Source organism: Camelus dromedarius, chromosome 14, assembly GCF_036321535.1.
Source record: "Camelus dromedarius isolate mCamDro1 chromosome 14, mCamDro1.pat, whole genome shotgun sequence".
In the NCBI taxonomy this organism is placed as follows: domain Eukaryota; kingdom Metazoa; phylum Chordata; class Mammalia; order Artiodactyla; family Camelidae; genus Camelus; species Camelus dromedarius.
Window position 1 is genome coordinate 4,056,778 of NC_087449.1, and position 22,035 is coordinate 4,078,812.

Genomic DNA, 22,035 nt, shown 5'->3' on the forward strand with positions numbered 1-22,035 from the left:
TAAATACACAGTAGAAATATACCTACCTACAAATGCAGAAATAACATGCCTAAATAATGGGGGAATGGGTGAATAAGGTATGATATATAAACAACTTGAAATATTGCCTATTAATTAAAAGTGAAATTGTATGGTAAGAAAATTTATAAAATGTTTAAGATACTCTGTTAATGTTGCCGAGTCCAAACTCTTTCTGCTCACCGCACGACAGGCCAATAAATTGGGAGACGAGGTGTTGGGGCAAGGAATAGTGACTTTATTTGGAAAGCTGGCAGACCAAGAGGATGGCCGACTAATGTATTGGAGAACCGTCCTGCTCCAGTCTGAAAGTAGGCTCCTTTTATACAAAAAAACGGGAGGGAGTGTTGTTGGTTGTTGCAAACTTTTTGGTGCAGGAATTCTTTGTTTCTGCAGCCGTCCATGTGGGCTAGGTCATGGTGCTCCTGCAAAACCTCCAACAAAACAAAGGTTATTCTCTATTTTGCAACTTGCCATCTCTGCTTGAGTGCAGAAGAGCTGACATCCTTAAAGGTCAGAGCCTGGAGAATAATAGGCTCTCCTGTCTATTTCAGGCTAAAGGCAATATTGTTTCACAGAAAGTGCAGAGCTGGCAAGACTAAGCCTAGAAAACAGGGCACAGTGGTCAAAGGAACAGATGCAATACCGAGTCAGATTTGTTCTCCTCTATTACATTAAGAGAAAAGACAGTTAAGAAAAAGTACACGTGATTACAAGTGTAAATACCTAAGTCACAGATCTAAAAGACAGTGGACGTGTAGGCTACCCCAGCAGCCTAGCGCCATGCCATAGTGTAGGCTACCCCAGCAGCCTAGCGCCATGCCACAGGGCTGCCCACTACACGGGTGCTCACTCTCTGCTCCAGCCTAGTCTTGAAGTACTTGAGTCCATCTGCTTCTCTTGCCTGGTTATTGTTTCCACCTTTCCAGCCGTTAGTTTTATTATTTCTGTTTCTGGCCTTTTCTTGCACTCTTAATTTTTTCTACACTTGACTCATGTTAACAGCCTTGATTTCCCCAACTTCAGGCCACCATTTGGGAAGACTTTCTACACTTGTCCTATATCATCTAAATGCATCAAGTTGTAAAGGCAGGGCCCTCCCATTGTATACAATTGAAACGAGTGTTTTGGGGTCTTAGGATAATGGGTAATACTTTTTTTCTTTCCAAACTTTCCTATTCCAGTTCCATTGCAATAAACATTTTTTTTAAGTTGAAATCTAGTTGACACACAATATTGTGTTAGTTTCGGGTGTACTACATAGTGATTTGACGTTTGTATATGTTATGAAATAATCACAACGATAAGTCTAGTAACTGTCTGTCCCCATACAAAGTTACTGTAATATTATTGACCATATTCCATAAGGAATATGTATGTATATTATATCCTTGTGACTTACTTATTACATAACTGGAGATTTGTTCCTCTTAATCCCCTTCACCTATTTCACCACTCCCTTTCTGGCAACCACTCATTTGTTCTCTGAGTTTTTGTTTTCATTTTGTTATGTTTGTTTTGTTTCTTAGATTCCACATATAAGTCAGATCATGTGGTTTTTGTCTTTCTCTGTCTGACTTACTTTATTTAGCATGATACTTTCAAGATCCATAATATTACAAATGGCAAGATTTAATTTTTTATGGCTCAGTATATTCAACTGTACCTATATTTATATCTATATACCACATTTTCTTCATCCCTCAGTCTATCAGTGGGAAATTACCTTGGCATCATTGTAAATAATGATGTAGTAACATTGGAGTGCATTTATCTCTCAAATTAGTGTTTTTCTTTTCTTTGGTTAAATACCTGGAGATGAAATTGCTGGATCATATGGCAATTTTAAAGACTTAATGTTTTTGCTCATCTCTGCCAAGAGTGGCACCTAGTGGTGATTCTGTAGAACTGCACTTTTCAGCTTTACGTGGCAGCAAAAGATGCTGCTCGTTATTTCAGTAGCAGTTTTGCATTGATGCTGTAGCAGTGTTATGTGTGCCAGGCATTAATCTACCTGAGAACAGAAGCCACCTGAGGGAGTTAGCTGTCTAAGAATTATACATGCCCTATAGATGTTCCATTGTGCACCTGGGCTCATACTTAATTCCCCACGGGATTTGAGGTTTACTTTATTTTCCTACTACTGGATCTACTCTGGACAATAATTCTTAGACAGTGAGCATTTGCACCTGCTGCTGAATCATGATGTCTTGGGACACTGTAGGGTGACATACATTTTTCCTACTGTATTTGTTTCCTTGGGCAACCTTAACAAAGTAGCACAAACTAAGTGGCTCAAACAACAAAAATGTATTACCTCACAGTTTAGGAGGCTAGAAGTCCAAGATTGAGGTGTTGGCAGGGTTGGCTCCTTCCGTGGGCTGTGAGAAAGACTGTCCCATGCTTCTGCCCCGGCGTCTGGTGCTTGGTTGATAATCTTTGGTGCTCTTTGACTTGCAGGCGCACTTGCTCCTTGACTTGCAGATGCACTGCCCTGATCTCTACCTTCATCTTTTTTTTTATTTCCATCATCTTTTACTTTTAACTTTTTGTTTAGAAAAAATTATGTATTCACAAGAAATTACAAAGATAGTACAGAGGTCGTTTCTACCCCACCCAGTCTCCACCAATGGTTACATCCTGCGTAACCATAATACAATATCAAAACCAAGAAATTGACATTGTACAGTGCATTATACAATGTCCATTGTATATGTGGAGTTATCACAAGTACAGATTCTTGCAATCACCTCTGCAATCAAGATACAGAGCTTTTCCATAGCGACAAAGATCTACTCTAGTCCACATTTTACAAGTTTGAATGAAGTATAGAAGCCTTACCTCCCTTCAAGTCCTTTTGCACTGTCCCATTTATAACATAATTACCTTTAATATTTTCACCACATATTAAACAACATCACACAATGTTATACTTTTTGCTTCAAATGTCAAATGTAATATAGAAAAGTTCAGAGGAGAGGGAAAGTCTATTGCATTTATCCATATTTTTATCAAATTTGGGAAATTTTCAGCCATTACTTTTATGACCACCTTTTCATTCCCACCCCCCCTCTTTTCTCCTTCTGGGACACCGGTGACTCAGTAGCCACAACTTCTTCAATGGGTGATTTGAGCAGGATTTCCTTCAAAGAGGACGTGGGTGGGCAGGCACTACGTGGTTTTTGTTTTGTTTTGTTTGTCTCTATTTTACGACTTCTGCCTGTTCTGCCTTCATCTTCATCGGCATTCTCCCTGTATGCCAGTCTGTCTTCAAATTTCCCTTTTGATATAGCCACCATTCACATTGGATTTAGGGCCCACCCTAATGACCTCAGTTTAGCTAATGACATCTGCAATGAACTTAATTCCAAATAAGATCACATTCTGAGGTACTGGATGATAAGACTGCAGCTTAAGAAGTGGGGCGGGGTTGGGGGTACACTTCAACCCATAATAGCCACCTATCCTGTTACACGTGCAGACATCATTTCTGCCATGTTGGTGTCACACTTAGCCATGAAACTGCTTAAGCCAATAAAATGTGAGGAGAAACGATGTATAGACATCTAGGCAGAAACTTTTAAGAATTTTTTTCTTCTGCCATGAAACTGGCAGTATTCCAGATAGAGGCTTTTTCATCAGCCTGTCTCAGAGTGACAGTGACGGGAGCCAAAGCAGCAGTTGACCTTCAGTGGACATGCAGCATGAAAAAGAATTAAACCTTAATGATTTTAAGCAACTAAGACTTTGGGGTCATGTGTTACTGAAGCATTAACCTAAGGTAACTGACACCATAAGTTGACTTCTAATGTATGTTTTTTTTTAATTCATTCATCAGATATTTATTACAAACTTGCTAAGTGCCAGGCATAGTACTATGTGTTGGATACTGTAATGGTTAATTTTATGTGTCAACTTGGCTAGTCCACGATACCCAGATATTTGGTCAAACACCAGTCTAGATGTCTCTGGGAAGGTATTTTTCAGGTGAGATTAATGCTTCAGTCAGTAGACTTTAAGTAAAGCAAATTACCCTCCTTAATGAGGGTGGGCTTGATTCAGTCGGTTAGAGGCCATAAGCGAAGAAAGACCAAGGTTCCCCCAGGAGGAGGGAATTCTGCCTCGAGACCGCCTGCGGACGCCAGCTGCCACAGTCAGCTCTTCCCTAGGTCTCCAGCCTGCTGGCACGCTGCAGATTTCAAACTTGGCCAGCTCCCACAAAGCTCATGAGCCGGTTCCTTAAAAATAAATATATATATATATATATATATATATATATATATACACACACACACATGCACACAGACACACAGACACACATCCTATCGGTCTGTTTCTTCGGAGAAATCTAGTTAATACACACATCAGTGAACAGTGAGCAAGCTGGAAACAGTCCTTGTAGTGTTTATAGTCTAGGACGATTACAGACAAATAAACAGGAAAAAAAAAGTTATGTAGTAAGTACTGGAAATGCTGCATGGCGTAGGAGCACATAGGATGAGCATCTGACCTTGACGTGGGGAATCAGAGAAGACTGTCTGGAGGGATGAGGTCTAATTTGAGAACTGAAGGTGGCAGGTGGAATAGGAGTTAGCCGAGTGAAGAGACAAGGTGGTGGAGACCCAGGATTAGATCAAATATATATAGAACATGCATTCTTAACGGAGGTGCAGTTGACCCCAAGGGGGAGAAACTGGTGCTTGGCAGGTGAAATAAATCATAGTTAGTATAATGTTTTGTGATCATCCAGTACTCAACTTTACCTGACAAAATCTTGTTTCTTAATATTTAATGAGGGAGAGGGGAAGAGATGATTAGGAAAAAATGCCTAAAACAGTCTCCATGGGCCAGGATGGGGGTAGGAGGGTGTGGTAACCAAAAACAAAAGGCTGAGAAACTGGTATGGAAGGGCCATTGGTTAGAGGAAGTATCACATGTGGAGCCTGTGGGAGAAGGCGCTATAATATTTGAAATACCAGAACGGTTGAGGCATACAGTGGGAAGGAAGAGGCAGGGAGGGTAGTGAGAGAAGATGCTGTTCTAGACATACACTTAAAAGAAAGTTAAATCTGAAAATGCATTTGGATCTCAATTACCTAAATATTTTAGGTAAAATTATACTTTGTGTCTAAATTATCTACTGTAGACTGTGCTCACTTTTATACATGAATCTCCACTTTGTAGTCACAGACTGAATCATCGTTTCAAACATTTTTTTAGAGAAGACAAAGGACAATTACTAAAATACCGTTTTCTCTATCTTTCTGGGAGTTTTCAGTTGTATAATTGTAGTCTCTAAAATAGCATTATGTTCAGGTGGATACTTAATCATGACATTGTCCTGGAAGGCACGTTAACCTCTGGAGAATTTGCATGTGATTTACTTCACGGGAGTTTCAAAGATTAAAAATATGACGGTGAAATTGTATTTTTCTTGGTTCCATTATTGGAAATAGAACGAGAACAATGGTCTGTTTAATAACCATTATCATTGTCTTCCTCTTAGATTGAATTAAAATTACTTTAATATTCTATTAGGAAAATCTTCGTAGAGATGCTGCCAGTCATTTTTTTTTTAATTTCCAACAGCAACTTATTAACACTGAACTCAAAGCTAATTCAATGCTTTTGGGAGATTTGTAAACTTAATTTTAGAAGCTAAAGAATGAAAAAATTGTGTGCTGTGCCATGATTTTAACCTTTAATATTTTTCTGCCCCACTGTAGCTTGTTTGATGTAAGTAGATCTGACCTAAATGTCTAATACACTTTTTTAAATTTAAGTGTAGTCAGTTATACTTTGTCCATTTCTGGTGTGCAGAACAATGTCCCAGTCATGCATATATCGACATATATTCATTTTCATATTCTTTTTCATTAAAGGTTATTACAAGATACTGAACATAGTTCCCTGTGCTATAAAGTAGGGCCTTGCTGTTTATCTATTTTATATATAGTGGTTACCATTTTCAAATCTCAGACTCCCAAATGTAATACACTTTTTAAGAGGCAACATCCTAGTAATCTTTTTTAGAAAGTCTTATTATGTGAGGGACAGTATGTGGAAATAATACTGAGTATGTGTTCTGAAGTCACACTGCCTGGGTTCAAATCCGGAGTTGAATCTGAGTTAAATGGTACTAGCTTTCGTGATCTTGGGCAGATGTGTAAAGATGTGTGATTTTATCCAGTCTGATAGAACCACCACATAAGGTTGCTGTAAATATTAAATGAGTTAATTCTTTAAAACAGTTAGAACAGTGCCTAGTACGTACTCACTACCCAGTAACGTTACCCTACTGTGTTACTTGGAACTCCTTATTGAGTAGTTTTAAAACCATTTGTTTAGAAACCATTTGTTTTTGAATTAAAGGAATTTAAAAACCCTTTCAATATTTTTATCTTTCAGAAAATGTCTTCGAAACTCAAAAATGCGAAACGAATTGAAGGCCTTGATAAGAATGTGTGGTAAGTACCTTAGAATAAACAATAATAATGGGGTGAGGTTTTTTTTTTTCTTCGAAGTGTTTATATCCTTAGTTGGGAATTTTTAGCCTAGCTATTGTATATAAACAATACCACTTATTTTAATTTATCCATTAAATGGAAATGGAAGGAAGTAATGGTTCTTACACTGATTTATTCATTTAGCAAATGTGCCACGCCCTTTGCTAGGCACTGGAAAGGGGCAGAGAAAAGGACAGATTGGGTGGGCGCCCTCCTGGAACTTAACCTTCTAAACCAAGAACTTCTCCTCTCTAATGGGTGATAACAGAACATAGCAGTGGATGGTTAAGAAAAAATACACATACAATTAAAATACGAGTATCCTGGAATTGAAATTTGTAAGAAACATTCAGTTCATCAGTTCAGCCATCATTTTACTGGGTAAAGTCCCTTTGCAGATGATAAAATTTTTGTTAGGAGCTCTTTCTTTTTTTTTTTTTTTTTTTTTTTTTTGATCTGTAACACTTAACTAGGTCTTATTTTTCAGTTTTCTAAGACTATGCAGTAAAAAGGATAACTTTGTAATTTTAGCACCTACTAATATTAGTATTTTTAACCTTAGGATCGAATTTACCAAGTTGGCTGCAGACCCCTCTGTTGTGAATCTTGGCCAAGGCCTTCCAGATATATCCCCTCCTAATTACGTAAAGGAAGAATTGTCAAAGGTCGCAGCAATTGATAGTCTGAACCAGTATACACGGGGCTTTGTAAGTATTTGAGACCCTGTGGGGCGTGAGCTTGTATTTTATGGTGTGTGAATGTACTTCTGTACCACTTCTGTGTGATTGGCTTTCTGGAACCAACTGTCCCAACCTTATACCCAGAGCGACCCCACCCTTGCCCTTGTCTCCCAGGATGAGCTGTGCCCTGCTTCCAGCTTCTCCACAGTCCTGCCTCGGCCCCTGCTTTACTGTACTTCCAGGATGTGTTCCTCTGGCAACAAGGGAGGGAGAATATTCTCTTGAGACATGTTTTCTCTCCCATTAACGTTTGTGCAGCCTCAGCACTGGCCTCTTAATATCCATTTCCACCTAATAACTTTCTTCCTCTCTACCTCAGCCCAACCTCCATCCTTCTGTGATGAAATGCCTAGAACATCAAGAGAGACTTCCTAGATTCTACTAAAATAAAACCCACCACAACTTATTAAGTGAACAGACACAGAGTTGCAGGACACAAGGCCAATATATAAAAATCAGTTGTGTTTCTGTATGTTAAAAAAGACCAGTTAAAAAGTAAAAAATTTTCAAGTGCTATTTACATTAGTATCCAAACACATAAAATTTAGAACTGATTTTTTTAAAGATGTGCAAGGTATGTACACTGAAAACTACAACACTTGCTGAGAGAAATTAAACAATACCTAAATAAATGGAGTAATGTATGATGTTCATGGACTGGAAGACTAAATATGGGTAAGGTGTCAGTTCTCCCTAAATTGATCCATAGGAGAGTTTGGCAGGCTGCGATCCATGGGCCAAATCCAGCCCACCCCTGGTTTTGTACATAAGACTTTATTAGAACATAACTGTGCCCATTTGTCTATTTTCCAATTTTTGTGAATAGATATGAGTGTGTGTATGTGTGTGTGTGTGTTTATATGGATGCAATCACTGGGAATGGTGTTGCACCACCACTAGGTTGTGGACGTTGGTCACTTCGGGGGGTGGGAGGTAAAAGATTTTGAGGAGAGAGAATTTTCTTTATGTATCTTTGCCTAGTTTTACTTACTACGTGAAGCGTGAGTTACACTTGTAATCAAAAGTTTTTTAAACACAGATCCTTATTCTAAGGAAAGAAATATAGTGTTTACAGTTGCTTTCAGATCACCCTTTGCTAGAATTTGTTAAACCTGGTACTAAAATGAAATTCAAAGGAAATTTTGGATTTCTGGGAGGGGTGACAACTTTCTCTTGCTCTTTCCACAATTCATGTGCATTTTTTTTACCTTAAACTTAAGTGGTCTTTCTCTCGCTATTATTTTTTAGTTTACTGGCTGTGTTATATCACCTTTTCTATTATTAATTATAACCAGTTTCTCTAACATGATAATATCTCCTAATTTCAGAATATGAAAAATGTGCTTTGGTTTTATTTTTATTGATTTTAACTGGAAGGAGGGGTGGAGGGGATCTGGGACATACTAGCCAATATTCTGAAAAGAATAAAAATATGACAAATAAGTGCATCTTTGACAAAAAAATTCCTCGTTTCTTCATATAAACTGGGAAGACAACTTGAAGGAGCCAAAGACCCTTTACCTCCCAAACCTAGGGTATATCCAACCAGCTCCACCTTCTCCTGCATCCTAACCCAGTTTATTTCTCCAGAGCCCAGATGCTTTCCAAACAAAGGCACGTGACCTGCACTCCGACACTCATTCGCAAGTGACAGAAAATCAGGGTGGTTCCCAAAAGCAAAAAGAAGTAGATGATGGATAAAAAAGAAAGGGAGGGAGGGAGGGAGGGAGGAAGGAAGGAAGGAAGGAAGGAAGATTGACTTCAATACTAAATGAGAAAGTAGGGGAAAAGAAAGAGGAGAGAAGCAAACAGAACATGGAAAGAAGGTTGAGGAAGAGCTAATCAAGGGTTCATACGACTCCCCACGTGTCTCAGACTCTGGACCTTTACAGCCCTTCCTTCCCCTCGTGAAAAGTGTCTTCCTAGATGACTGCTGCTCTCTTGCTGTCACTGTGAGCTGCATTCCACGTCGTCCTAACGTTTGCTGTCACATCAACACTACTGTGTGTCTCTTGGGTGAATTTGTTTTTGCCCTCTCTCTATAGTCCATTGGTTGGCATGACTTTCTCTTGGGCGACTTGGAAGAACAGATTCAGAGGGTATACATTTAATGCAGGAGTTTCGGCTTATTTTAACTAGGGGGAAAAATCCAACTCTATTCAATATGATTTAATTACTGTTAAAAATGAAAGAGTTAAATGTGTTTTGATTGCTATTAAAAACACATGCTGTCATATAAAAGGACCAGCACTGACTATGTCAGATGGCTGTGAAGGATTAATGTAGTCAGTCAATCTAGCAAATATTATTAATGTAGTGGGGAAAGCTGTTAGTAGTAGAAAATGCCAGAAATACTAAATAAAAATCCCATTCAAAAACAGTTATTTGATGGTAAAGCTTAGTTGCATGAAAGTTATTAAAGTGTGAATGTTCTTTTTCTTTCCAAAAAAGTCCCAAAAACCTCTGACAGGTTTATTTAAAATGTGGACTGTTAGATTACAATATTGGAATATTGGGGGGAAAAAAAGAGTAAAAATCCCCCTTTTTGTTGGACATCTGATTAATTTACTTTAGTTTTAGATGCATTGTCACTGCAAAGACAAGAGATTTCTCCTGTGGCAGTATTTATAGTTTTAAATACATCGTGTGAAAGGCAGTATGACTTGTGCAGGACACTGGAACTCCTCTTATAATTTCCTATACATATGCAGTTCCTTTTTTGCAACTTGGCTCTGACCTGTTAGTGAAAAATGGATTAGGCTTTTGTACTTTTTGTAGGTTGCATGACAATTATCAATGTGAATAGGATAAAATAAATGCATGTAAAATAGAAAAAAAAACATACTGTCAAATATATTTGGCATTGAAGTCAGTTTTTATTAAAAGCAAATATACCTTGAGATTTTGTATTCCAGAATCAGTCATTTCATAGGAAGTTTTTAATCACTAGCAAATCCTCATGACCATTCATGTAGGAATCCCTGGAAAGTAGGGGAAATTTTGTTTTAATTTATTGCCATTTAAAAATATAAATTGGATATTATAAAACCTAAATGTTAAAAATTCTTACATTTTAGAGCCAAAAGGCCTCAAAGAAGTAGGCCCAATAATTAAATTCAAGGCTTTTTTCTTCTTTTCACTCAACAGGGTCATCCATCGCTTGTGAAAGCTCTGTCCTGCCTATATGAAAAGTTTTATCAAAATCGAATCAATCCAGACAAAGAAATCCTTGTGACAGTGGGAGCATATGGCTCTCTTTTTAATGCCATTCAAGGATTAATTGATGAGGGAGATGAAGTAAGTATATTAACATTGTCATGTTGCCTGTATTAATCATTATCATTTGTCCTGCTTTTACTTATTTTATACTTTTATTTTTAATTGTTTTTGAAGTATAATGCATGTACAGTCACGCTCACAAATCGTAAGCACAACTCAGTAAATTTTTACTTGAATGTGTGCACTTGTGTCTGCGTGTAACTACAGACCAGATGAACATGTAGGCACGGCCAGCACGCGGGAGGCTCCCCTTGCCCCTTCCTAGTCTGTGCTCTCCCAGAGGCAGCCACTCCCCTGTGTTCTGTCACCTGAGCTTCGTTTTGCCTGCTCTTTAACTTGATACTTGTCCGTGAGATTCATCCATTTTGTTGCATGTCATTTATTCTTACTTTTACAGGCTGTTTAGGGCAGGCTAGCTATGATGGGGGAGAATGAATCTTCGTTTTCTCTACTAAAATAGCCTTTAATCTGAACTCAGTCAGCAGGTGCTGGATCACTGTCTTTTCGTGCCCTGTATTGCCAGCAGCACCATGTGAGGGATGTATAGCAGGACTGCTATGGTTTATTTAGTGCTGTGATGTAAGACCCACCTTGGCACTGAGTTCAGTCAGTTCTGTCCCTAATTCCCCATTGTCATTCCAACACACTGTTGCACTATTTCCTCACCTCCTTCATTTATTCAGAAGTTATGGAGGATATGCTTGACACTGTGGTTTCTCTGTGGAAGGGATTCCCTGTCTAGTAGAGGAGATAGGCTTGTAAACATATGAAGAGGAACGCAGTGCGGTAGGCGGTGTAAATTACACAGTGATAAGAGGAAGAAGTGATCAGCTCCGCTCATGTAGGCCTGAAAAGCTCCAGAGAGTGGTTGCTTCAGCTGGGTCTGAAGAATGAAGATTTGCCCTGATCTGTTTGAGCTCTCCTAGTGCTTTATCTGTACCTCTTGTGTAAGAGAGACCACTGTTCCTTTGTGTTACGCTGTCCTTTACCATCTTGAATTCCCTCTACAATCAGCTACTTAAGGACACATGTTAAGGAAGTCCAGTCATACTTTCATGCACGTAATCTCCGCTAGTCCTATAAAATAGTTGAAAGTTTTGTCTCAGACTTGGGTGGTGGTAATCCTTTGTTGCTTCCTCTTTCTTGCTCTCTGTTGGTGTGTCCCAGCGCCCGGCCCTTGGCGTTCTTTCTTCCCTCATTTCCTTATCTAATATTTTGAAACAGCACACATCACTTTCTATCATACTGGCCTATTATCTTCCTTACAGTATTTACTACTGTCTGAAATTATTTGATTTGCTTCCTTGTTTTCTCATTTATTGTAAGTTTGTCTCTGTAGAATGTAAGTTCCAGGAGAACTGTAGAGCCAGCACCTAAGACGGTGCGTGCTCAGTAAATACCCTTCACAAAGAGGGGAATGATTTCCATTGTAAAAGTAAAGAAGTTACAGGGGAGGGTGTCAAGTATATTCCTTAGTTTCACCTCGCCGCCCCTCCAATTTATTTTCCTTCATTGGGCTCTCACCTCATATCAGGCAGTGTTTCTCACCAGCGTCAGCATTACAGAGACTGGTCATCTCAGTCCCTGAGAGTTTCACAGTCGAATTGAGGACTTGAGGAAAGGATCCATTCCTGGCTCATTTCTTTGTCCTCCACAATACTCGACACCCAACGAAGCGCACTGTGTAGTAACTACTCAGTGGAGTTGGTGGCTAGTACACACAAGAGGGGCCTTAGAGAAGGGCCTCCTTTGTCTCCAGTGAGGAAGGCCTTGAGCAGGTATTTCACATCATTGGAAATGCAAACAGTACAAAATGCAAATTCAGAATGATAATTACATACCGTGAATTTAACCACAAGTTAAATGAGGCAATTTAGTGTGGATGTGTAAAACTATAAATTGTTGCCAGATCTGATCTATGAAGAGCAATTTGTATATATATATAGTCACACACACACACACAGCACTATACATGGCAGCACTGTATATAGAGGTGTGTGGTACTGTGCATACATACATATATACATGGTGCTATACCATAAAGGTGTTTCTGCCCATTAGCCTAGCAATAGCAATCATGTGAATTTATTCACCAGATGATTTAAAAATGGAGAAACTATGCGTAGTCACAAATGGTCATAGCATTGTTATTCATACACACAAACTATAACAAAATTATTATAGAATTCAATAGATTCTCAAATAGCCATTAAAATAATAAATATTAAAACTATATAATATTGACTTTGTGCAATCTTGCTACATTTTTTAAAAAATGAAAAATTGAATTACACAACGGCTATAAATTATGTGTTCAAACTCTCCTTATAGGAAAGCAAAAAGTCAGAGATGGTAGGCCCAGGCTGGCATACCACAGGGGGAATACTGACTGGACCGGCTAGTCTGGCACACTGACCTGAAAGCCAGGCCATGAGTGACTGAGAGAGAGCCTGGAGGGGCAGAGGGGGAGGGGTATATCTCAACGGGTTAGGAAAAAAGAATCCAGAATAAGTCAGCAGGAGGGAAATTGTGGGTATCAGACAATAGCAATAGCACCCTGTCTCCCCGCAGCCACACTTTGTTTTGGAATGCTTTTGAGTAAAAAGCCTCTTCACTCTCAGGATAATACTTATAAATCAGTACTCCGTAACAGAGAGCATTGGGCACAGTGTTCTCTTTCCTTATGGTCTTGCTCTGCCACCGATAATTTAATTTCTAATTTGAAATGTAAAGAAACTCGGTGCTTTGGGCTGGAATGTCCCTTTGAGAATGTGGTGAGAGCTATGACTCCTTTCCCCAGAAAGATGTATGTGTGCATGTAGAAAATTTTACATACAACTTCAAGGGTCCCCACGGCAAGCCTCTCTGTAGATCCCCTTAAGAGGTCAAGGAACTCCAGTTAAGGCTCTCAGCAGGTTTATCCCTGAGGGCGTCTTCACCTGGATGTGCCCAGACAAGGCCCGCTGTCTTCACTGCTGCTTCCTAGCACATACTACAGTGCCTCGCGCGTGGCAGGTGCACAGTATTTGTTAAATGGATTAGTGATTGATGTGTCGTGTTCTTACTTGGTTTTATTCCAGGTCATAGTGATAGTGCCTTTCTATGACTGCTATGAGCCCATGGTGAGAATGGCTGGAGCAACGCCAGTTTTTATTCCCTTAAGAGCTGTAAGTTTGCCCGCATGACTCACGTGTTTTAAGAAGTCTTGAAAGTACCAATTACTTGGTTGCCAATGAAGTTTCTACTTTGATTATATGTTTGGATTTACTATGTATCTCTACTGTGACTGAAGGTAACCAACAACTTTGTGGGGGGAGCTTTTAGTACATTATGTTACGTTTACCGCACATCTACATTGTATGTAATACTGTTTTGGTTCTGTGTCTCCCCCACCAACTGTGAGCACCACCAGGGCAGAGACCATTTCTGACTCACTTTTATAGCACTGCTCCCCAGTGACTAGCAGTGCAGGGTATATGCTGGGTGCTCAATAAATGCTTGTTGAATTCTGAGCGAAGTGACTTTTTAAATTCTGCTTTTGTCTTTAGAAATACAATAAAATATCATTGTCTTTTTAAAAACTGTATCAAAATACGTAATACACTAAGGTGAATCACAGAACCTTCTCTTAGCCTTGTAGTATGTGACACATTGACCACATTGACAGCTGGCTCCGTAGAAGGAATATAGGCATGTTAACAGCTGTTAATGTTGACAGTTCATGTTTCCATTTGACGGTTATGAGCATGAGAATCAAGTTCTCTTGAGCTCTCAAGGCAGAAGTAAAGCTTAGTTATTTCTGTTTCTTTCCTTTGTTAGTTATTCAGTTACCTTTGCCATGCTTTTCTCTACTTTCTTTTTCCTTATTAGGTTATTGATCTGTAAGGCAGCAAACATGAATTAATTGAATTAAATCGTATCTTCATTCTTCATGCTTAGAAACCTGTTGATGGCAAAAAATGGTCTAGTTCTGACTGGACATTAGATCCTGAAGAACTGGCAAGCAAATTTAATTCTAAAACCAAGGCTATAATCCTAAATACTCCACATAACCCCCTTGGCAAGGTGAGTCTGTTACCTCCTTATGCAGTCTTGTGGTCCCTCACTTTCTCACGTGTTGAACAATGATTGGCCCTGCTCTTTTGTTCCCTTTAATTTGTGCAGGTGTTCACCAACTCGGAGCTCCAAGTGATTGCTGACCTTTGCATCAAATACGACACGCTGTGCATCAGCGATGAGGTTTATGAATGGCTCGTGTATACTGGAAACAAGCATTTAAAAATAGGTACCGGTTCTTATATAGAATCGCAGATCTAAGTGTGTTTGGGCACTTGTTTAATGTGTGACTGTTTAATGTGTGACTGGAAAGTCTCCCAGAACAGCTTTAAAGAAGTCTTCGTGATGGGAAAATGTCTGTATGAGCACTTAAAGTGGGATTTGAGTGAATGATGCTGGAGTGAATGAATGAACAGACTGAAACAAACTGTACAAGCTAGAGGGAGAGATTTTGGATCACACTACAAAGCTATGAAACCAGAAAAATGGTACCTCTGCCTGTATCCTTAGCTTTTCCCCAGAAATCTGGCTGTTACTCAGCACATGAGACATGGGCTTGCTTGTTCCTAAACTGGTTTGTCCCTGTTGAGCAAGTTGCCAAAACGCCAGGTCAACAGGAGGAAGCTGCAGGGACAGGAGGGGTACTACTGTGCGGCCCTTGCCCGGGATTTCACTGCACTACCGGGCCATCTCACAGATGCCACAGTATCTTCTAGAAGGGGTGATCCAGACCTTGATGTCAACTCTAGGTTTGTAAACTGGGCTGCAACCTTTGTGTCTTTGCACTTGCCCTTCCTCTACCTGGAAATGCATTTCCACCAAATACCCACAAGGCTCAGTCTCTCACCTCCCTCGGATCTCTATTCGTAGGTTGAATTTCGTTGACCACAACATTTAAGATGGTTGTATCTCTCCTTCCAGCATTTGTTTTGTCCTTTTTTTCTGTATAACAAATACCAGGATCTGTATATTTGACTTTTAACCTACAAGAAAGTAGGTATTTTCTTTTGTTTTGGTCTCTTCTCAATGTCCTGTTCCCCGAATAGGGTTTTGTGCGTGGTAGACCATCAGAAAGTCATTGTTGAATAAATGAATAGGAAGTATGAAAAGGAAAAGGGAAGGATAACTAAAATCAGCGTGGCAGAAACCAATACATTTTAAAAAGAGTGCTCTTGTATGTAAATAGTTGCACATATCATAATTACCCCTGTGGTGCATTACAAATGACAGAGACAGAGAGGAGAAAGCAGCTGCTCAAGGTGATCAGCAAAGGAGTGGGCCGCAGAGGTCACTTCAGCCGTCTTGTCGATCTGTGTCTCAGGTCATTTGAACTATTCCCCAGTTGAGAATCAGACTGACATGGACAGTTAACTTTTTCAGTAATTTTTTTAGATTAAGCAGAGAGAGAAAGAGGCATCTACCTAATGAATAAGTATAATTTTATACTCAGCATTTTATGTATTTTACAAATGTTCGTGTCTGTGCAATAATGACTGAAAGCTTTCAAATTTTAGTGAACTCAGTGTAGCAATTTTCTTTCCAAAAGGCTTGAAATTTGTTTAAACCCTATGTTGTAAGCCCTTCATGGCAAAGTGTAAACAATATTATTTGCTAAAGATATCAAGACATGTATCTTTAACTCAGATTTTTTAGTTGTTAGAATAACTCATAAAGTTAAAACAAGAAAAAATGAATTCACTATTTTATTATTTAGAGAGTGCAAAAGCACGAAAATGTATTCTGTTAAACACAGCAGCCTTCGTTACATGAAGGATGCAAAATGGCTACTCCATCATCTGCAGAGAGGCAGGTCTCGAGTCTGACACCGTAAGGCTTGCTGGCCACACATCATGCAGTTGGCGTCATCTCCATGTTGTCACAGGGGCAGTTTTCCCTGGTGTGGTTTTCACTCTTCATCATGTCTCTAATCTTCATCATGTCTCTAATCTTCATCTGACTTATACTGAAGCCTAAATTGCCAGTGAATAACTGTTACAGCTGCCGTGGCCGATTTAAGGATCCTGGGTCATAGAGGGGACGTGCAAAGACCAGTTGCCGTTTGATATAGTTGCAAGCTGAACTTACCAGTACTGGACACTGGATATAGTTTTTTGAAATCATCAGACCTGCAAAGATTTTTTTTCCCTCTAGGTTACTGAATTCACACGCAGTGCTATGGTCATCTGCTCTGCCTGTTTATATTCTGTAGCTCCCCAAATCTCTGAGATGGAGAGGACATGAATATCTAGATGTTTTTAAATTACTTATGGCCCTTTTTGTTGAAATAATAGAATTTGTTCTTATTGGATCAGATTTTTGATTCAAATGATGTCTCCAGGTAAATGACATGTAAGATGACATTTCAGTCAACAAAAGAAACTTCTCTTCTGGAAGAGACGGATACTGATACACTGGTATTTATGTACTAATCCATTGATGTATGGAAAATTAGTATAAAATTCCTTGTAAATTATCCAGCTGATTAGCTTAGTCTTTGAAGAAAAGACATTACTCTTTATTTATTTATTTTTTAGAGTTAACACTTTTTATGTGTTTTTAAAAATTATTTATTTATTCTGGGGGTGGGGGGTAATTAGGTTTCCTTATTTATTTAAACAGAGGTGCTGAGGATTGAACCCAGGACCTTGTGCATGCTAAACAAGCACTCTAGCACTGAGCTCTACCCTCCCCTCCAAAACATCTGCTTCTATATGGCCGAAAGAGACATCAAGAAATTAGTTAGCTCACCTTTTAAATACTATACTTAGATTTGATATTTTATGTTTGGAACCTACATTTGATGTGTATGTAGTTTTTATTTCCTTCATATGTAACTTATATTGAAAACATGTTAGAGGATTGTATTAGTGTCTCTGGGTAATCCTTATTTTAGGAAAATTTATTTTTAGATATTCTTACTAGTAGGCCTTCCTGATTTGGATATGTATTTTTATTTTAAAGGAAGTGATACTCTGAATTAAACATAGTTCTCTGGTCAAATAGGAAAGTGGGACATGTGTTGTATTCTTTGGAAATACCTTGGAAGACTAGAAATGTCTCAACTTGAAAAGATGTAATTATTTACATCAAATGTTAGAATATTCCTTCTTCCTCTCGCCTCTCTCTGAATATTTTCTTCATCTCTCGTTTTGGGTTTCCTTATACTCCACAGAAAATACAGTGATAACTTTCCTCATTTATATAGTTTTCCCACCTTTACAAATATTGGCAGGTATTTCATGATAGACTGAAATGTATATGCATCCATTTTGAACTTCCTTTAGCCACCTTACATTTTAGTAGGCACTTTGTTTGCTTAGGAGAAGATTACTTCAAGAAGACAGTAGCTTAGACCCTCCCCAGAAACGGGTATTTGTTTTCCCTTTGTGCATACTAATATTCCTAGAACAATGCAAGAGAATCTGTTGTACCTCTAAAAAACCAGGTGAAAACCTTGTGGGATTGTGTATGAAGAATTTCACAACGAAATCCCTTGAGGACTCCATCGAGCAGTGTTGTGGGTAGCGTCCCCGGAAGACTAACAGGAGCAAGGTACCAGTGCCCAACAGAGTTCACAAACTCTTGCATTTTATACCTCCATGACTTCGATACCTGAATCCTCTTTGGGCAAAACACCTTTCTTCCTCTTCTCTGCTGGGCAGAGGCCCCTGTGGTTGTCCAGGCCTCGCCTCAGGCGTCCCTGGCTGCAGAGGGTTACCCTGACACCTCCTCCTGCACACTGCAGCTGCTGCTCCGCTTGTCCCCTGCCCCCGCTAGACAGTAAGCCCCTCATCTTTGTTTTCTCTAGACCTAGCTTAGTCCCTGGCTCCTGATCATTGCTAATAAATGTTTAATGAGTGACTGAGTAAGTGAACGAATGATTTTTATTAAAGATGTCAGTCAACTTGAAAACTTTTACATAGTTGTTTCTCATTATTCGTGGAATTTTTATTTGTGAGTTCATCTGCTCACTAAAATGTATTTGTAACCCCCAGATGAGTAGAGTGCTCCAGTCACAGACATGTGCAGGGGAGGGAGACATTAGAGTTGCCCCATGTGCGTGTTCCCAGTTGAGGTCAGCAAGGCAATGCTCTGCCTTCTTATGGCAGCTCATTCTGTAAGCACATGTCCTTTTCACAGTGGTTTTGCTGTTTAAAGTGGCCCCCAAATATAGTGCTGAAGTGCTGTCTAATGTTTCTAAGGGCAGGAAGGCTGTGGTTTGCATCGCAGAGAAAATACATGTGTTAGGTAAGCTCCACTCAGGCGCAAATTCTAGGGTTACTGGCCATGGGAACATTAGTGGGTGATACCTAACAGATACGGAGCTCCTTTGAGGGTGAAAAAAAAAGTTTCAAACTTGATTGTGGTGATGGTCACATAACTCTATGGCTCTTATATACACTAAATGAATGAACTATACATCATAGGATTTCTGACTCAGTAAGTCGTTAGCAGAACACACACACACACTCTCACACGTGCATGCAGATCGCTGGCCCTTCGCCAGAGTTTCTGATGATCCAAGAATTTCCATTTTTTGCAAGTTCCCCAGTGATAACTGATACTGCTGATGTGGGAACCACATTTTAAGAACCATTGCCTTAGGAATCCTATAGAAATAGACTTGGAAAAGGAGCAGAGTAGAGGCGAGCTATACAGTAGCCAGGACCACAACCAGAACCAGAGCCGCAGAGTGATGGCGTTGGACACCCAGCTGCTGCTGACACCGAGCACGCTGGGTGCTCTGGCTCCTGTGACCACGGCGCTGAGCCGGCCCAGAGTGCTGCCTGCGGACACCTCTGCCGCTCCTGCCCTGGGAAGTAGTTTTGCCACTTAAATGTTTTCAAGCATGGTAGCATTTTCAACTGTGTTTGGGTTAAAAAATTATCTCCATGGAGATAACACTACTGACCACACCTTTAGGCATTTATGTTTTTAGGTTAGACTGACTGTAGACTGATTGGAAAGCAATTATTTAACCTTTTTTTTTTCTTTCTTTTTTTCCTGTTCAGCCACTTTTCCAGGAATGTGGGAGAGAACAGTAACGATCGGGAGTGCTGGAAAGACTTTCAGTGTAACTGGCTGGAAGGTGAGAGGAGCGAGAATTTGATTGTTTGAAACAGGCGTGCATTTTATTTCTTGTAGAGTTGTGTGTGTGTGTGTTTTAAATGCATATGTATTTAGTTTCACAGATTTTTCTACTCACTGCTGTTTTCCTTATTTACTCATCCAGTTTTCTGGTTGGCCTTTACCCTTTTTGAGACCTAATCATTCCTTTAAAAGTAAGAAAAAAATTAGGTGATTTTTTAATAAATAACCAACTAATGATACTTTTTTCTTTGCAAAGAATGTTCAGATTACTGCATGTTAATATAAAAGGAGAAAAAATAATAGCTAACATTTTGGCATTTACTGTGTGCCAGGTTCTAAGAGCTTCATACATACTGATTCCTTTTATTCTCGTAACCGTATTATGTGGTAGGTATAGTTTATTATTCCCATTTCACAGACAAAACTAAAGTACAAAGAAGCTGAGTAACTTGCCTAAGGTTACACTGCTAATAAATTTAAATTCCAGCTGGGACAGGCAGTCTAGCCTCAGAATCCATGCACTTAACCACTGCACTATGTAATACAGCCAGAAAATTTATTCACCACATGATATCACTTATATGTGGAATCTAAAAAAAGAAAGATACTATGAACTCATCTACAAAAGAGACTCTCAGACTTAGTAAACAATCTTATGGTTACTGGGGAAAGGGTGTGGGAGGGGATAAATTTGGGAGTTTGATATTTACAAATGTTAGCCACTATATATAAAAATAGATTAAAAAAAAGTTTAGCACAGGGAACTATGCTCAATATCTTGTAATAACCTTTAATGGAAAAAATATGAAAACGAATATATGTATGTATATGCAAGACTGGAACATTGTACTGTATACCAGAAATTGTTGACCCATTGTAATTGACAGTACTTCAGTTTAAAAAAAGGACAAAAAACCTTATCTTCCCAGCTTCACCTCTCCTGAATTTGGGTAAGAAGCAGGGAGTTTCAAAATTACAGCTGAATCCCTTACAGCCCTCATTCAGGCATACTTTTACCTGTATCTAATTCAAACAAGCTTTGTTCCTGGTTATGAGACCTCCAGAATATCAGAAGCTGCAACATCGCAGTGGAGGAGAAGATAATCTATTGTGGGCACTATTTCCCTTCTGAAGGCAGAGTTTAGTGACTCCAGTTGGAAACTATTCCACAAAAAGAACAGGGCTGAAATAATTCTACCTACTAAAACTACATGCCCTACTTTCATGGTGTGAGCATTTTGGAATTGCATATATTTATTAATTGCATTAAGCTTAGCTCGTCTGTCAGATTTGGTACTTAGAATTAGACTCATTTTTGAAATCTGCTTTTACCGTTTTCTTTCCCAGCTTGGCTGGTCCATTGGTCCTAAACATTTGATAAAACATTTACAGACAGTTCAACAAAACACCATTTATACGTGTGCAACTCCTTTACAGGTAGGTGTTGCAGTCACTTGGGGTTGAGCAAAGTCTTTGGGTGGTGTTATTTTTATTATGTGTACTTGAATTGCCTTAATTCTTCTCTTCATGTCCTTTTTGAGCAGGAATTCTAGTATAATTTGAGAATTTAGGCCAAACACATATTCACTGCTATCAAGAATAGTTTTTTTGTTTGTTTTTAATACATGAAGCTTTAACTTTGAACACTCATATATTGCTGGTGGGATCACAGAGGACTGCAAACTCTGGAGGACAGTGACAGCCCCAAGCAAAGTTGTAGATGTCCGTGCTCATGAAGCTCATGAAGGGAATTTACCCGAAAGCTGTCAACTGCACATGTCAGAAGCTTCGTGTGTACATGGCCATTTCATTTTCATTGCAGAAGTTAGGGGATAGTCCGTCTATGGATAATCGATTTAATAAACCATGATTTGTTTAAACATTTAAATATTATATGACTGTATTAGTATCCTGTTTCTCTGTACCAGCTTACCACAAACTTAGTGGCTTAAAACAACACAAAATTTGATCTTAAAATTCTGGAAGTCAGCAGTCCAAAATGGGTCTTAGGGAGCTAAAATCAAGGTGTTGGCCTTGCTGCATTCCTTCTGGAGGCTTTGAGGGAGACTCCACTACCAGTCTTTTCCGGCATCTAGGGGCTGCTTGCATTCCTTGGCTTGTGGTCACATCACTCCGACCTCTGCCTCTGTCAAGACATATCCCCCCTGTGACACCAACTCGCCCACCACCTTCTTTCTCTTATAAGGAATCTTTTTACTACATTAGGCCCACAGATAATCCAGGAGAATCTCTCCATCTCGATCCTTAACATTATACCATGCAGGGTAACATATTTACAGGTTCTTGGTTTTAAGACATGGATATCTTTGGGGGCCATTATTCTG

At 39.2% G+C, this 22,035-nt stretch overlaps 1 protein-coding gene across 6 annotated transcripts in view; it reads left to right on the forward strand.

Annotated features, from left to right (window-relative positions):
* The window catches only part of KYAT3 (kynurenine aminotransferase 3), a 57,669-nt gene that overhangs the window by 19,058 nt on the left and 16,576 nt on the right, over positions 1 to 22,035 (forward strand). For 4 of the 6 annotated variants that reach the window (XM_010974668.3, XM_010974665.3, XM_031465539.2 and 1 more), the window contains 8 exons: positions 6,427 to 6,485; positions 7,087 to 7,231; positions 10,412 to 10,561; positions 13,624 to 13,710; positions 14,483 to 14,608; positions 14,708 to 14,828; positions 19,612 to 19,688; positions 21,038 to 21,127. In XM_010974668.3, the coding sequence (XP_010972970.1) occupies positions 6,430 to 6,485; positions 7,087 to 7,231; positions 10,412 to 10,561; positions 13,624 to 13,710; positions 14,483 to 14,608; positions 14,708 to 14,828; positions 19,612 to 19,688; positions 21,038 to 21,127 (852 nt within the window). In that variant the 5' untranslated portion in view covers positions 6,427 to 6,429. Of the gene's footprint in view, positions 1 to 211; positions 330 to 6,426; positions 6,486 to 7,086; positions 7,232 to 10,411; positions 10,562 to 13,623; positions 13,711 to 14,482; positions 14,609 to 14,707; positions 14,829 to 19,611; positions 19,689 to 21,037; positions 21,128 to 22,035 lie in introns of all 6 variants that reach the window. The other 2 variants (XM_064493371.1, XM_010974667.3) reach the window with 2 other exon arrangements.